The following is a 16,777-nucleotide window of genomic DNA, read 5'->3' as shown; positions in this document are numbered from 1 at the left end:
ATGTGAAACTCAGAATATTCACACTTGGTTTTCATTTAGAATTAATTAGGGAACTAATGAATTTAAGTCTGTCTTGGTATCTCAGGAACAGTTCAGTGAGAATGTCAGATTTATTAGTCTTTTTTTTCTGACAAGAGAAAGAGACGTTTCAGGTTTAATATGTGAGAGAGCCATATGCTGCCTGTCTGGAACTACAGATGAAAGACAACACAATATTTTATGACTGCTAAAGATTTTAATTCATCATAGAAAAACATTAAATAAAAATTAGACCTGCATACAAGTACTTTTCTAAATTTATGTTGACATGTTTGGTTCTCCTTGCATAAACTTGTATGTGTTATTTGCAAGATTAAACATTTTTAATTGGTGTATTTTTGAAAAAAGTCTCTTATGCTCACCAAGGCTGCATTTGTTTGATTCAAAATACACTAGAAATATTATTACAATTTAAAACAACTGCTTTCTGTTTTAATGTATTTTAAAATGTATTCCTGTGACGCTAAATTTTCAGTGTCACATTATCCTTCAGAAATCATTATAATTTCGTGACAAGAAACATTTTTTTTCTTATTACCAAGATTCTTTGATGAATATTTGAAATGAACAGCATTTATTTGATATAGAAATATTTTGCAATATTATAAATGTGTCCTTGCTCAATATAAGTAAAAATTAAAAAAGGAAACATTAGTGTATTTTGAAGATCTTCACAATTATGGCAAAAGAGGCAAAGTGCAATCACCCCAAAACATATTTAGCATATTTTTGCATTATATAACAGAATTTCCTACCAAGTGCCATTTATTTAAAAGGTAAATTTATTTTATTTTTCAAAAATAATTATGTTACAGGGATAGTTGTCAATTCTGTCATCATTTATTCATCCTCATGTTGTTCCAGATCTGCGTGACTTTATTTCTTCTGTAGAACACAGAACACATCTGTGGCATCTAAACATTTCCTTGTATGTTCAAAACATATTTTGTGTTCCACAGAAGAATTTCATAAAGGGTGAGCAAATGATGACAAAATTTTTCATTTTGGCTGAACTATCCTCTTTTTGTTGCTGCTGAACTTGTCTAGACAGTGTTACTATATTCATCATTTATCTCAGTATCAGCATTAAACTTGATATCGAGGATAGACTGGACAGTGTCTGTAATCTTTGTATTCTGTCTCACTCACTCACTCAAAAGAAACTGATCACTCCAGCAGCTTGGGCACATAACAATGGCTGGCAGCTCCATGAGAACAGTGTGTCACAGCGGTAAAGATGGGCTTCACGCACCTGTAGTCACTGCTGGCTGCTTTACTGTACTCCATCTGATGCAGATGGCTTGTAAAGCCTCCTCCATTAAGCACAAGCGAGTTTTTTGGACAACATGATGGATAACATCTCACTCATGGGCCAGTGAGTCATAAATGTGGAAAGGTGCTGTTAAGCAAAATTCCAGAGGCTGTTTTCCCTGAAGAGGAAATAAAACAAGTCTCATCAAAATGAACCACGTCTCTGGAGTCACCGTTTATCAGCTTTGATTAGGAGCTTGTGAACCTTGGTGTGGTGTGATTCACCAGAGGGTCTAGATATGAAATCGCAAACACATTCATTACAGGAGGGCTGCATGTGATACGCACAGGAGTGCAAGCCATTGACGGACACTGCCATGGTCAAGCTACTCCATTAGCCCACTTCCGACTGTATTCTCTAGAGTCATGAATACATAAAGATGTAGTAACGAGATAAATGCATTTGCATGCCTTGGTGAGCACTTCCTATTCTGCGTCGGAAACCAGTGTCCTATTGTATGCTTCACATGTCAAGCTACATTAATAGCTGGTTAACATGAAATGCACTGTAGAGCACTGTTTCTTTTGGAAACTATCAAAATTGCAAAAATATTTTGCTTTTATATTTATATAAAAAGCTTTTATATATTTTACATTTATATTTTTCTTTGGTTAGCACACCACATTTCATGTTTCATCTCAAGCTGTTCAATGATGTTTCATCTCAAGCTGTTCTTGGTTTCTTTCTCCTTGGTAAACAAGTACACTAGCATTTGATAAACTGTTGGTTGTGATGGAAACTACATTATATATACAGTATATGCATTTGTATAATGGATTTTCATAGTTTGAGAACCTTGTTTCATAGTTTCATAGTCTGTGGTAAGAGTTAAAATCTTTCCACAAAAAAAAAGAAAATAAATAAAAAAGACAATTCAAAAAAGACATGGTAAGAAAGGGGTATGCGATATTGACAATAAAAATATATCAATATTTTTTGTGATTTTTTTCGAAAATGATAATTAAACCATAGTTTGCTTAGAGTGTTTTTATGCTGGTACCTTGGCTGGTTTAGGCCTGGCACGGATAAATATATATGACAATAAAGTCCCTGTCTCACTAGGTGATTCATTGAATCATTCATTCAGATGATTTGTTCAAAATGGCTGATTCATTTAGAAACGAAGCAAGTGGCTGTCTTTATGAATGGATTATTGGAACATTGACTCAAATGATTTGTTCGAAAACATTCATTCAGGAACAAAGCACAAATATTCTACACTGGCATTGTTTAGAGCTATTTTCGTTGGTGAAACAGAAACAAATATATTGTGTCTAAAATGTAACTCGCTCAATAATAACTTAGTTTTTTGAAGTGTTGGATAAAGTTAATATAACATTCATGATTGCACTCATTGCGCTAATATTCAGGAAAAAACAGCACCCTTGCTTGTGTGACATTACTTAACTATATCGTATCTTACAAATATACATAAAGGGATTTTTTTTTTCATACATGTCAGTTAAAGAGATCACTAAATAATTTCAGATTTTCTTTACATACTGCACATAAATACTTTGTGTAGTTCTCTATGTTCTCATATTTCTTGAGTTGATTGACAGGGATGCTTCGGATTGTGATGTTCAGCCATAACTGACACTTCTCTCCTTTTATTTCAGGGATAACAGCGGCTGCTTCTCTGGTGTCACTGGCCTGGGCTCTGGCCTCCTACCAGAAAGCCTTGCGTGATTCCCGCGATGATAAGAAGCCCATCAGCTACCTTGCTGTCATCATCCAGTTCTGCTGGCACTTCTTCACCATCGCCGCTCGCGTAGTGACCTTCGCTCTCTTCGCCTCCGTGTTTCAGCTCTACTTCGGCATCTTCATCGTGCTGCACTGGTGCATCATGACCTTCTGGATCGTACACTGCGAGACCGAATTCTGCATTACCAAGTGGGAGGAGATCGTCTTTGACATGGTGGTGGGAATCATCTACATCTTCAGTTGGTTCAACGTGAAGGAGGGACGCACCCGCTGTCGTCTCTTCATCTACTACTTCATGATCCTGCTAGAGAACACGGCCCTGAGCGCGTTGTGGTACCTGTACCGCTTGCCACCCAGCACAGACGCCTTCGCCGTGCCCGCTCTGTGCGTCATCTTCTCTAGCTTCTTCACTGGGATTGTCTTCATGCTCATGTACTACACTTTCTTCCATCCCAACGGGCCGCGCTTTGGCCGCTCGGCTAGCCTGGTCCAGCTTGAGGACCCTACTGCTACCTTCATGCTGCCCCCTGAGGGCGCCACCAACTCCCTGCGCTCCAACCGCGGAGGTACACTAGCCAGGGACGCTGACCGCGAGGCCAAGTACAGCGAGAGGGATGGTTGCGTACCCGTCTTTCAGGTGCGGCCCACCGCACCCTCCACACCTTCCTCCCGTGCCCCGCGCCTGGAGGAGACAGTCATCAAAATAGACTTGTGCAGGAACCGCTACCCTGCCTGGGAGAGGCACGTACTAGACAGGAGTATACGTAAAGCCATCCTGGCCATCGACTCGTCTCCGACCCCGCCGCGCCTCCAATATAAAGACGACACATTGGTTCAAGAGCGTCTGGAGTACGAGACCACCTTGTAGCCTGCGCTGTGGAAACACACAAACATTAACACATTACTGTCCACTTGAATAAACAGCAGGACTGTGGCAATAACGTTCCTTGCATACATAGCATCTAGCCATGATGTTGATTGTCATGGACAAGCAAATATAGGCACAACATATTTGTGGACAAATGAAATAATCAATCTTTTTTAAGCCGTTCTCTCGTTGCTTTTTATTTTTTATTACTTCTGTCTTGTCAGGGAATATCTGGGTTTCTAAAAGTCATTGCACTGGCTGATAGAGACCACAAACCCCTCGGTCCTCCTCAGTGTTGTACAGACCTTCATTCCCAGAGTTGATTGTCCTTGAGCCGACGTCTCCAAGAGGACATCCAGAACACTTCATAGTTTGTCTCTTGCAGCAAATGCAAAACAAAGGCCTTTCCCTTTGAAACCAAGCATCCAGTGCACTCAAACCAACTGACTACCCACCGCACTGGAGAAACAGTGGTCCAAATATCACGTCGATGGTACACAAATAAAAAAAATTGCTGATTAGACTCGAGACGTCCTTGTTTAGGGTGCTGTAACCTATTAGTAGTGTTTCATCAGCAGTTCTGTACCAGTGCCAAATGCTCCACTCACACTGACTCCACGCTGAACTGTGGCTCGACCACATACTGTATATATAAACAGGGCAGCATTTCAACCATCTACTTGAATCCTGTACAGAGAAAAAAAGACGAGAAAAGAAAGTATGTGATCATCACAAGAGTCCAAGCCACTTGGGACAACAAAACAGGGAGAACACACACTCGTTTTCTTCTTCGGGAGAAGACAATAGGCCAAGAAAACACTTCCTGGCAGCTCCCTTTGGTGATCCGGCCTCATTCACTTCACTGCTGTGGGCTGACAAGGATCTGTTTGGTTCACAGCAAAGTGGGGGGCAAAGACCATCACAGTTCACACAGTGTCCGCCAAACTGTACTCGACAGAACCTGGATGCGCTTCATCTTTTAGGTTAAAGATACAGTGTTCTTCTAGGCTGGGTCAGGTTTTGGTGTGTCTGTATCGGTACAGTAAAATAAGTTAAAGGTGCACAAATAGACAATAAACGGGGTCACTTCTCAACACATTCAGAAAGCCGGTGTACCAATCCAAACTCTGCAGTGCGATCAAGACTTTCTCCATCAGGCTCTTCAATTGGCAACTCACGGTCTACAAATCAAAGTGTCAGGGATAAGTAGTCTGCGACAGAGTGCAGACTAGCTAATGTGCTCCGAATGACGCTCCGGGCCCTATGGTTCAACAAATCACATCTGCCTAAAAGAGCACTGTATCTTTAAATCAGCCAAAAGCATCCTTTATATATGAAAGTGTTGGAGTTTTAAACTTTCCGTTCAGTTGCAAGTGCTTCTTTGTGTCTTTATGTCGAATATCCGAAGGAGACGTGGAGGTGAGGGCAGAAAAAGAAAAAAGAAAACAAGCACAAAACTTGTCACAGGAAGGAGTCTCGGCACAATGAAGGATTTCTTTACACTTACGTTGAGAGACAAGGTGAAATTTTACTGCGACAGAAGCTAGATGTGCCTGCCTGTTGTGGATAGTTTGCGATTTTGAAAGTGTGGGAAAAGTGTTTTATGTGTAACCTTTTTTATACTCTATTTTCTTTGGTTTTCTTTTTGGTTTTTGATGGATTTTAAACATGTGTCTTACAAAATGGTTGATTTTAAGGTGCACATTATTTTGCTTAATGCCATTTAACTGTGTGGAGATGACTGATATAGGACGGTTAGATTTGTTTTGCTTCAGTTGGTCATACCTGAACTGTAATTTGTAGCTTTGAAACACTCCTGAGGTGTTGTAACGTCCTACCATTGGTGGCAAATGAACTGAAAGCATAGTTGTTTTAGCCTGCAGCAATCTGCATTTTGCAGACAAAGATCCTAATTGTGTTGCAAATAAAAAAAGAAAATAGAACAGAAAACATGATTTAGATGAGATTGTATGAATCTATAACCAGTACCACAGTGAAACGTAGACCTGTATATTTTAGCTATTTTGCTACTTTCCTATCTCGTCAGCATTTTTTCCCCAATGTGTCTTATACTTTAATTTCTCTGTGTGATGGATGATGATGTTACTTTGTCTCTTGGCAAAATTTTCCAAACATCCCTCCAAAAGAGTCCCCTGTAGTCAGAGCACAAAAAACTTGTGTTAGCACAGTAATTAGCCAATTTTCAGATTTAAATTGCTGCACCACCTACACAAGACCATTTTTGATGTACACCTCTGCGATATTATACGTATCAATCATTTTCAAAAGCATCCCACGTTTTTTTAGATTTTCCCATAAATACCATGATATTTTTTTTTGTTTCAGTGATACCCCAAGCACACTGCACACTGCGCTTTGGTTCATTTGATTAAGAGGAGCATCCTAATGGCAACACTTGCCGTGTCTGTGAGTTTTGGTGACATTCTTCTTCATCAGGTGCAAGGCCTCATTTTTTTTTTTTTTTTAATGTTGAAATATGACATGAATTTAAAACACTCAATGCAATGTGATGCATTCAGCACATGCAGAATGAATCAAGGTCTTTACATAAAAGGATGTGTAGATGTTTGGAGATGCTGAATAGCCCGTTTTGATGGCATATTCTCCACATTATTAATGATAATACTATTATTCAAAAACGATTGGAGAAGTCCTGCATATGTCACAAGAGAGAAGTCAGCCGTTTTCACCGGAAAACGACGAGGTCAGAAAAAAAAGAAAAAGAAAGACGTGGATGAATAGCTTACAATAAGATCTTTAACATGTATTTAGAAAATAGAGAGTGTGAATTTTAATATTCACTGTAATAATAATCTGGCAGGGGTTGGAATTTAGCCCAACACGTGTGAGTAGGTATACCAACGTCTTAACATTTAAGCTAATCATTACGTTACAGCTAAACTATGTATCTTTATTTTGCACTTCTAGTTCTATTTTTCTATCTGGGTTTTATCAATAAACCTAGAGATATCATAGTCAGCCATTTCTTCGCTCTGGAAAAACTTCATACCTGTAACCTACCTCAAAGCGGTATTTTAAACAGACCACTCTCCAGCTCTAGTTGTTGATGTGGCTGATATGAAGGAATTTATTGTGATGGAGTCCCGGTGGATGAGCGAAGGAGTTGAAGGCTGCTCTGTTTATTACCAGTACATCAGTAGAGCCGAGTTCAAAAGCAGGACTTATTTTACAACTATTCACAGCAGGAGAACATTCAATTCATGCAAGCTGATTCTGTTTTATTTGCCTTAAACGACGCTCGCCTTTTTGTGGATTCATTATCTGTAAGTGAAATTTTCTGTTTGTCTCTTTTGGTTTAGTTTTAGTCATGCACATGATGCTCCGGTTGCTGTCATGCTAGTATGACGACGTTGCATTATTGATTAGCGTACTTACTGTGCTCCCTGTTGAAAAATCCAGTATGCTGGTTAGGTATGTTTTGAAGCATGGCTGCTGGTTTAATCTGGTTCTTAGCTGGTCATGAGCTGGTCCTGAGCAGGAGCTAGTTTCTTAGGACCAGCTTAAACCAGCTCAAACCAGCTGCCATGCTTCAAAACATACCTGGGTTTGTTTTTTTCAACAGGGCTTATACCGCAAGCAGAAGAAACCAGACTGAACCGAAATTGTATATGCAGACAAACAATCAAAATGACGACCCACATAGTCAGGGGTCACGGGCCGTACTGTTACAAGATTGTGAGCATTTTGAATCAGTTTGCAAACACCGAATGACTCGGAGAGCTGCTATGAAATGTGGCATCTTTCTTTTGTTGAATAAACAAATTGATCCTCAGTCACAACACGTAGACATAGATACTTAGCTAAACTAGAATGCCATAAATGGGGGTAAAAAAAGAAATTTACATTTAGATAAATGATAATCGGTGGTTATTTATTAAGCACGATATTAGTACAAGCACAGTAATTGAATGAACTCGGTGGCGTTCAGTTCAGCGTTCAGAAATGATGTACAGACTTTACTGGTATTTCAGTTGCAACGGAAGTTCCATAGTGACTTGCAAAAGGCTATTTAACTGTAAATAAATGTATGCAAATGTACATGTGTAAAAGAACATTCCTCTCTGAGTCATTGGTCGTGAAGGGTGTCTATTGACTAGAGATTGGCAGTTACATATGACATAATACAGATAAAACTAGTGTGGTGTATGTGATGTAATAAATGACATAAAAAAGCAAAAAACAAAAAAACTGTTTATTATTGGTCTCTTAAGTAAGTTGTATCGTGTGATGAAAGTCTGAAGTGCGTAAAATGCATCAAATCTGTTATCTGATTTTATTGTAAATTGAAGAGTAAAAACAAAAAGAACGTTACATTTTTGTACATATTGGATTTTTGTAAATTTTTATTTGATTCTAATGCAACACAAAGTACCAAATTCATTTAATAAAAAGTACACTGTGGTCATTTTATTAGACTTACTTGCAATCTTCTTTCGGATTCGCAGTTAATGTGTGAATAAGGTCCATTTTAATTTTTAGTATGTCAGTAACTGTTTCAAGGTTGGAAAAAAAAAAGCATTGGTGATGGGCAAATCTGCTTTTTCAGAAATGCAAGGCTTGGTGATTAGTTTGTCTGAATATGTATTCTCACACCTCCTATATGATTTAAGGTTTTACACCTTAATTAGAAGAGACTCCCGGAGAGGCTGAAAGAAAATTAGGAGCACATGTATAATGCAAGGAGAGATCATGAATAATAAAGATTTTCTTCCAAAAAAAACACTTTTTATTTTTCCAAGTGATTTTTTTTGGGGGGAGAGTTACAATGGATGCACAGATGCTGTAAGTTAATACCAAACAGATTTATAAATAGCAACACTGGTGCATTTGCATATCATACACCAAATACACCGGATGTGCACAGACATCACAGGACAAGGGTGACTAAGACCGCGCTCATGCTGACATTTGATCTTTGTCTCCCAAAGGATCATGGAAGAGTGCTTCACTGAGCACACGATTGCATTAAAACTGTTTTACCAACACTGAATCCATCAGAATATTCAGTTTTATTGTGAATAATAAAATCTCTTATAAAAATCACACATTTACAGCCATTATTTCTACTTATTAGGTTTGAAGAGCCTTGATGTAATGAACTAGTAAATCAATACATTTCAGGAATGTTACAAAATCTTAATGAATTCTGAAAGACCTGTATGCGTTGTCGCCTGAATAAAGTCATTAGCAGTTGCATACTTATTTTTTTTTTTGAGAGCAGGACAAATCAATATCAACTGATGCTTAAATAGACAGCAGTTCACCTCTTGAGAGTTAATACAGAAATGCTAGATTAAAACTGTATGTATTCAACAAACAACAAATATTCAAGCATGTATCTCTTATCATTATTATTAAGTGTGCTTACAAAATCACAGTATGCACTATTTTCCTTCAGATAGATAAATATAATCGATTTCCAGGATAGAATGCTATATTTTTTTTAAAGGACATTTAAAAAAGAAAGAAAAACTAACCAAAGGCTTTGTGGAACTATTTTGGCAGTGGTCCTTTGAATAAAATCAAAGTGTGCAAATAAGTTGTAGAGTTAAACAAAAAAAAAACAAAGACAATTCACAAAAACACACACTCTTCGACATGCACAAGACTACACGTAAAAAGAAGTTACAAAGACACGCACCATTATCAGATATGCAACATTGTGATATATACTGATACGTCCATTACAGTGTCAGTAACGTTGCTGAATTTATTATGTAACAATATTATAAAATCTCCAGTATGCAGTTAAATTATGCTAGAAGCATATTTATTTGTTCAGTCTGAGAGAAGGCAAGTGTGCTAATCTTCTTTGCGTTCCCTTTGGAATCGCTCTAGAAGAGCTCGGAGGATGTTTCCAGGTATCTTCTGGTGTTTGTCGATAAGTGCTTGAACTGCCTGTTGCACCTGAACAGATGGGTTCGATTGAAGAAAGTACACTAAATATGAGGACAAAACCTGACTCAACAGAGGCATAAACTGAACATGCACTACTCACAGTGCGCTAGTTGTATTTGCTGACACTGTGTTCTGCAGATGGGCCATCATTTTATTCAATAGGCACATGTAAGATTAAAAATAATAAAATGTCCTGGGGTTTGATTTTTAGCAGTGGCTTTAACTCTAGCTTAAATTGATAATACACACATATATAGTTTTCAACATTGGAAATAATAATAATAATAATAATAAATGCTACTTGAGCATCAAATGAGCATATTAGTATGAATTCTGAAAGGCCATGTGACACTGAAGTAAAAAACCTTGTACACCAGACTTTATTCATTCATAGAACCCGATTTGGAGTGTCCTTTATTATACAAGCATTCTCTCACTTTGCAGACTGTACACCTGCATATGTGATGAATGGTGATCACCACTCTTGAGTGGAACGTTCCCTTAGGGGACAGTGTAAACAAATGGCGCTAGAGTATGTTGTGTAGTCAACAGTAGGTCAGGACTTGTCGGGACGGTGTAGAGGTTAGAACCTCTTGTAGCTTTTTTTTCAATTTGCAAAACACCAGCTCAGCAAATGAACAAAAGTCAGACCTTTACAGGACTACATATTTATAAAAACAAAACTTGTGGAGTCCTACCTTTTCAGCCAACTCCGCTGCATTGAGTTTGGGGTCGTATGGAATGGGGTCACCCAAGTAAGTGCGAAATTTGACTGGAAATCCTCCATAAATGGGTGCTATCGGTAGACGAAACCTCTCATACACCCAGCGGTAAAACCCTGAAGGAATTTGGAGACGAATTTAAGACTGAACTCTTTCATAATGTATTTAGATTATTATTTACAACTGTGTGAAAGTTCAATCTTTTGTCCATGACTCACTTAATGTTCCAAGAGAGCGAAATCCCTCCCTCAAGTTTTGAGTAAACATGGGTATAACTGGCTACAGGGACAAGCACAAGACTATAAGTACAATAAAAGTGGTTTGTATGAAAGGAGCAGAACAAGAGGGACAGTCACTCACCACTTTAGAGTCAATGGCCACTTGTGCAAATCCTTTGCGTTTGCCCCAGAGCAGAGGGTACGTCTCATCGCTGAACAGGGCCTCCCGTACTCCTCCAGGAGAGATGCCCAGGAGGTGGCCGTTCCGCAGGGCCTTCACACACTCCTCCTGCGGCCCGTGGATCACACTAAACACCTCCAAGAGGAGCTTAAACCCTGTCGTGATTGTTATACAGACAATATGAGCACAATTCATGAAAGTAAATTGAAAAGTATATAATTACACAATATTGCCAAAAGTATTGGGACACCCCCTTCTAATGAACAGGTCTGACTTACTTCAGTAATTTCCATGAGTACAAATCTTAATGTTTAAGCATAATGATATTCTAGGGAATTGTGTGCTTTTAATTTTATAACAACAGTTTGGACAGGACCCTTTTCAATTCTAACATGGCAATGCCTGTGTATAAGGCAAGGTTCAAAAAGAAATTCTAATCCCAACACCTCTGGTGTGACTTTAAATGCAGACCTTGAACCAAAAGCTCATCACCAAATACAAATGACTTGTACATACACTATAAAAGACAAAAGTATTGGGACACCCCCTTCTTTAGAACAGGAAAAAGCACTTCCAAATCTGTGGCAACAAAGACGGAAACATAATTCATGTTTTTAAAAATTGTATTTCCATCTTTGTTGCAACAGTTTTGGAAGTGTCTAAAATGACTATGTAAAAGTGACATATGCACAAGTCATTGGTGTTTGGCGATGTGTTTTTGGCTCAAGGTCTGCATTTAAAGTTAAAGAAAAGGGTCCTGTCCAAACTGTTACTGTAAAATTAGAAGCACACAATTCCCTAGAATATCATTATATGCTTTAACATTAAGATTTGTACTCATAGAAATTAATAAAGTAGTCAAAACTGTTCATTAGAAGTGGGTGTCCCAATACTTTGGCAATATAGTGTATAAATCAGTGTGTGACCTTGTTGAATTCAGTGAAGGTAAAATATGGAAAGGATGTTCAGAATGTAGACAATGCTCTGACAGATGTTAGTCAATGCTTCTTGAAAAGACACATATTTCTATAGGTTATAATTAAATCATCTGTGTTAAGAACAAAGTAATTTATTTTTACTATCTTTAAAACTAATGGTAGATAAAGTTAAAGGACATGTTTTGTCCCAAAATTAAGTGAATCACTAGGAAATTAGGTACGGAGTAATGACTCTGTCATGGGCAAAATGAGGCTGATTGATCACTTAATTCACCAGTATGAAATTTGTTTTTACCTGGGACCTTGAACAGAAAATGATCAGCCACCGAATGACAAGTTCTTCCCTTTTGAATGATAACACTTGCCAGGAAATAATAGTAATCTATAGGAATAGCTCCATGATAGTAGACTATGAGAGCAGGTCCTTCATCTGGAATCTTTTCTAAACCATGGATTTCATAACCTGTCACAAAATACATACCTAATTAATCAGGAGAAAATTATTCATCATTTTTGTGAAGTGTGGCACATATTTTTATGAAATAACATGGAAATGAAAATTTGACATAAATTACTAAACCTATGGTCAGAAATTGACAGTAAGGACATCTACAATGTTACCAAGATTTCTAGTTCTAATAAATATTTTTGAACTTAATCAAATAAAGTAAAATGTATTACTGTTCCAACTGTTTTAAACATTGATAATAATACAAAATGTTAACTGAGCACCAAATCAGCATTAGAATGATTTCTGAAGGATCATGTACACTGAAGACTGGAGCAATGATGCTGCCATCACATGAATAAACTACATTTTAAAATATATTCAAATACACACACATACATTTATATTATATTATATTATATATACAGCACAAATTCCGGAAATGTTGGGACGTTTTTTAAATTTGAATAAAATGAAAAGTAAAAGACTTTCAAATTACATGACCCAATATTTTATTCACAATAGAACATAGAGAAAATAACATGTTTAAACTGAGAAATTTTACACTTTTATCCACTAAACTTTTATCCATTTCAAATTTGATGCCTGCTACAGGTCTCAAAAAAGTTGGCATTGGGGCAACAAAAGGCTAAAAAAGCAAGACATTTTGAAAATATTCAGCTGGGAGAACATCTAGCAACTAACTAAGTTAATTGACATTAGGTCTGTAACATAAAACGGATGTCTTAGAGGCAGAGTCTCTCAGAAGTAAAGATAAAGTAAAGGCTCTCCAATCTGTGAAAGAGTGCGTAAAAAGATTGTGGAATACTGTAAAAACAACGTTCCTCAACGTCAAATTGCAAAGGCTTTGCAAATCTCATCATTTACAGTGCATAACATCATCAAAAGTTTCAGAGAAACTGCAGAAATCTCTGAGCGTAAGGGACAAGGCCAAAGACCTTTGTTGGATGCCTGTGGTCTTCGGGCCCTCAGACAACACGGCATTACTCATCGGCATGATTCTGTCATTGACATTACTAAATGGGCCCAGGAATACTTCCAGAAACCACTGTCGGTAAACACAATCCACCGTGCTATCTGTAGATGCCAACTAAAGCTCTATCATGCAAAAAGGAAGCCATATGTGAACATGGTCCAGAAGTGCCATCATGTCCTGTGGGCCAAGGCTCATTTAAAATGGACTGTTTCAAAGTGGAAAAGTGTTCTATGGCCAGACGAATCCAAATTTGACAATCTTGTTGGAAATTACGGACGCTGTGTCCTCTGGGCTAAAGAGGAGGGAGACCTTCCAGCGTGTCATCAGCATTCAGTTCAAAAGCCAGCATCTCTGATGGTATGGTCGTGCACAAATGCATACGGTATGGGCAGCTTGCATGTTTTGGAAGGCACCATGAATGCTGAAAAGTATATAAGGTTTTAGAGCAACATATGCTCCCCTCCAGACGACGTGTATTTCAGGGAAGGCCTTGTGTATTTCAGCAGGACAATGCAAAACCACATACTGCAGCTATTACAACAGCATGGCTTCGTAGTAGAAGAGTCCGGGTGCTGATTTGGCCTGCCTGCAGTCCAGATCTTTCACCTATAGAGAACATTTGGCGCATCATTAAATGAAAAATACGTCAAAGACGACCACAAACTCTTCAGCAGATGGAAACCTATATCAGGCAAAAATGAGACCAAATTCCAACACCAAACTCCAGAAACTCATAACCTCAATGCTCAGATGTCTTCAAACTGTTTTGAAAAGAGGGAGATGCTACACCATGGTAAACATGCCCCCGTCCCAACTATTTTGAGACCTGTAGCAGGCATCAAATTTGAAATGAGCTCATTTTGTGCATAAAATTGTAAAATTTCTCAGTTTAAACATTTATGTTATCCATGTTCTACTGTGAATAAAATATTGGCTCATGTGATTTGAAAGTCTTTTAGTTTTCATTTTATTCAAATTTTAAAAAAATGTCCCAACATTTCCGGAATTCGGGTTGTATATGAATGTGTATGTGTATGTGTATATGTATATGTATAAATATATATTAATATAAATACTTCTTTCAAAACAACATTTAAAAAATAAATAAATAAAAATACTTACTAAACTTTTGAACAGTATTTTATATGCTCAATTGTTCATTTGTAACCTTTAGAAATATCATGCACTTTATGAAATGAATCAAATTAAATTGGTGCAGTGAATCAGACAAAACAGTTATTTAGATGCTCCACTTGATAAAGACTGAGCAGGTTACAAATTTTAATATTGCGATTTAATGCCAGGAACAAACAACCATCATTGATTGTGCTGTCAAAGGATATGATGGTTTAAGACTGGGGAAAAAAAAAAAAAAATCCATCCATACCCTGATAATTCACATGCAGAATATGTCAAATCTTGCATCATGCCTTTAGACATAACTTTTTAATTATGATTTTACTATTCCTGTCTATCACTCAAAAATCAAATTAGCAGCACAGTGGATACAAAGTATGTGAGCATAATGAAAAATCCCAAACCAAAGAAGTTTAATTTAAACAAGATGACAATCCAGATCTCAATAAATGCAGATAAAAAAAGCCAAAGCCATACCATGCCAAATAGCTCCATGTCCATCCCATAGGGTTGCCAGAGTTTTTCTCGCACCATCCCACAGGTTATTGGAATAAGCTTCCCTCAACTGGATCTTGCGCTTGTACACGTGGAGAAAGAGTATGGACAGATAGAGGAAGATAACTATGAGAAAAGGCAGAATGAAGACTATGGCTAGAGGTGTGAAAACCCAGAGCAGATACTCAAAGAAACTGAGGTAGTCCTCGAGCTGCCCGAGTCCTGCCCACTCCTCCCACACATGAACTAAGCAGGAGAAGAAGCTGACGGATCCGTTCTCAAACAGACAGGACTCATTCCCACTGGACATGCTGCTTCACTGTTAGCTTCTCCCAGTGGCAGATGGGCTGAGCAAGGCAACAACCTGCCAAAGGGCAGACCTGGGAATGAAAGACACCAATTATCAATAGCACACATTATGATGGCATTAAAGCTCAAGTGCGTCATATTTATGACATTAAAACACTTTTCCTATCCCAGTTTAATATGCAGAGTAAAACATTGTGTGTTATTTTATTATAAAATGAATGAATGAATAAATAAATAAATACCGAGATGACAGAAAAAAGAAAAGAAAAAGTGTGATGTAAAGCAACATGAATAGGTCAAATTTATTGAAATGAACAAACCAATCACGTTTGATAAATATACAAGACTTATAAATGTATTATGAATAAACTTATACTTTAGTTTGCAGCAATAAAATAATCAGAATTCAATCAATCAATAATAATTTAAATTAAAGCTACAATAATCACAGAAAATAGATCTGAATCGCCAGCAAAGTCGCTGTGTTTTAAAATATAAAGCTGCTCTGATATTAAAACTAAAAATAAATAAATAAATTTTAAAAAAAAATCACTAAATAAATATCGCAGCAATGGTTTCGTGTTCATAATGGAGGGTAAATGATGCTTCTTTCCTTAAACTTATAAGTTTATACACAGAGCATAAATTTATATGAGACTACTAAATTTGCATCTCATTTCACAAGTCACAGGACTCGGCCAATAGCGTGAGTCTGGGGCGGAGTTAACTGTTTGTCCAACCAATAGCAGACGGGTGACTGTTTGACAACAATCATCATATTTGCAACGAAGTTCTAAGACAACAGTGTCGCCTATAAATGGCACACTTCAGCTTTAACTCACAAATCTAGCCTTTTTATACATTATTTAAAAAAAAAAAAAAATCATTGAAAAAACACGAACCTTCTCCAACGGAAATGTGTTGCTCGGCCAAACATACCAACCTCACAACGGTGCCCTAAAATCAAATGATGTCGATGACAGTTAAGTTATACCTGCTCATTCACACTCAGTCACAGGTGAGACTGCTAACTTATACAAATAATTTACATGAACACAGTCAAATGCATGAAAGATGACAAGAAAAGGCCGTTCTGTCTTCAGTTACACTTGAACAGTGGATAGCGATCATAGACGAACAAACCTTACAACAGCTCCAGATTTTGTATTTTTAAAGCTGTCACACACTTCTTCAAAATTACACATCTGATCACTCGAAAAACTAAACATAAAGATTGATGTTTTAGAAGAAGTGTATAAAAAATAAGATTTTCTCAAATCTACTTACATTATGATACCTCGATGAAATAGACACTGTTGCCCTCAATAAATGTTTTTCTTCCTGACTCAACCGGCTGTCTTTACATGTGACACAAACAGGAAACAGCTTATGCCAATGTCCGAAAATTTCATAATAAAAGTCTAAATCCATCATAAATGCCATGTCAGTATTGCACATTTACTGAAAGT

The 16,777-nt window shown here is 37.4% G+C and overlaps 2 protein-coding genes across 4 annotated transcripts in view; one reads left to right on the top strand and one right to left on the bottom strand.

Annotated features, from left to right (window-relative positions):
* xkr4 (XK related 4) overlaps window positions 1-9,192 on the top strand; it is a 68,389-nt gene extending 59,197 nt beyond the window's left edge. The window contains exon 3 of the mRNA XM_058760833.1: window positions 2,971-9,192. Within this exon, the coding sequence (XP_058616816.1) occupies window positions 2,971-3,923 (953 nt within the window). The 3' untranslated portion in view covers window positions 3,924-9,192. The remainder of the gene's footprint in view (window positions 1-2,970) is intronic.
* Window positions 8,707-16,694, bottom strand: tmem68 (transmembrane protein 68). 3 transcript variants are annotated; one of them, XM_058760862.1, is made up of 8 exons: window positions 16,596-16,689; window positions 16,211-16,265; window positions 14,982-15,379; window positions 12,218-12,385; window positions 10,946-11,139; window positions 10,804-10,864; window positions 10,562-10,701; window positions 8,707-9,904 (listed from the first exon to the last, which is right to left on the bottom strand). In XM_058760862.1, exons 3-8 carry the CDS (start codon window positions 15,307-15,309, stop codon window positions 9,800-9,802), a joined length of 996 nt encoding a protein of 331 aa, XP_058616845.1. In that variant the 5' UTR covers window positions 15,310-15,379; window positions 16,211-16,265; window positions 16,596-16,689; the 3' UTR covers window positions 8,707-9,799. The 3 variants fall into 3 exon arrangements, with proteins under 3 accessions (XP_058616845.1, XP_058616853.1, XP_058616837.1); XM_058760854.1 differs by having other exon boundaries at window positions 8,711-9,872; window positions 16,596-16,694; XM_058760870.1 differs by lacking the exon at window positions 12,218-12,385 and having other exon boundaries at window positions 8,709-9,872; window positions 16,596-16,694.
* Window positions 16,695-16,777: the final 83 nt, after the last annotated feature.

The sequence above is a fragment of the Onychostoma macrolepis genome, chromosome 02 (assembly GCF_012432095.1).
Source record: "Onychostoma macrolepis isolate SWU-2019 chromosome 02, ASM1243209v1, whole genome shotgun sequence".
Lineage (NCBI taxonomy): Eukaryota > Metazoa > Chordata > Actinopteri > Cypriniformes > Cyprinidae > Onychostoma > Onychostoma macrolepis.
This window is presented reverse-complemented; position numbering and strand designations above follow the sequence as displayed.

Excerpts from the sequence above, each read along its gene's own strand:
- tmem68 (XM_058760854.1), bottom strand. The coding sequence starts at position 15,309 with ATGTCCAGTGGGAATGAGTCCTGTCTGTTTGAGAACGGATCCGTCAGC. Across the intron at positions 11,140-12,217 it reads TTTTCTGTTCAAGGTCCCAG|GGTTTAAGCTCCTCTTGGAG; the intron begins GTAAAAACAAAT and ends CAATCACGACAG. Across the intron at positions 9,873-10,561 it reads CAGCGGAGTTGGCTGAAAAG|GTGCAACAGGCAGTTCAAGC; the intron begins GTAGGACTCCAC and ends CCATCTGTTCAG.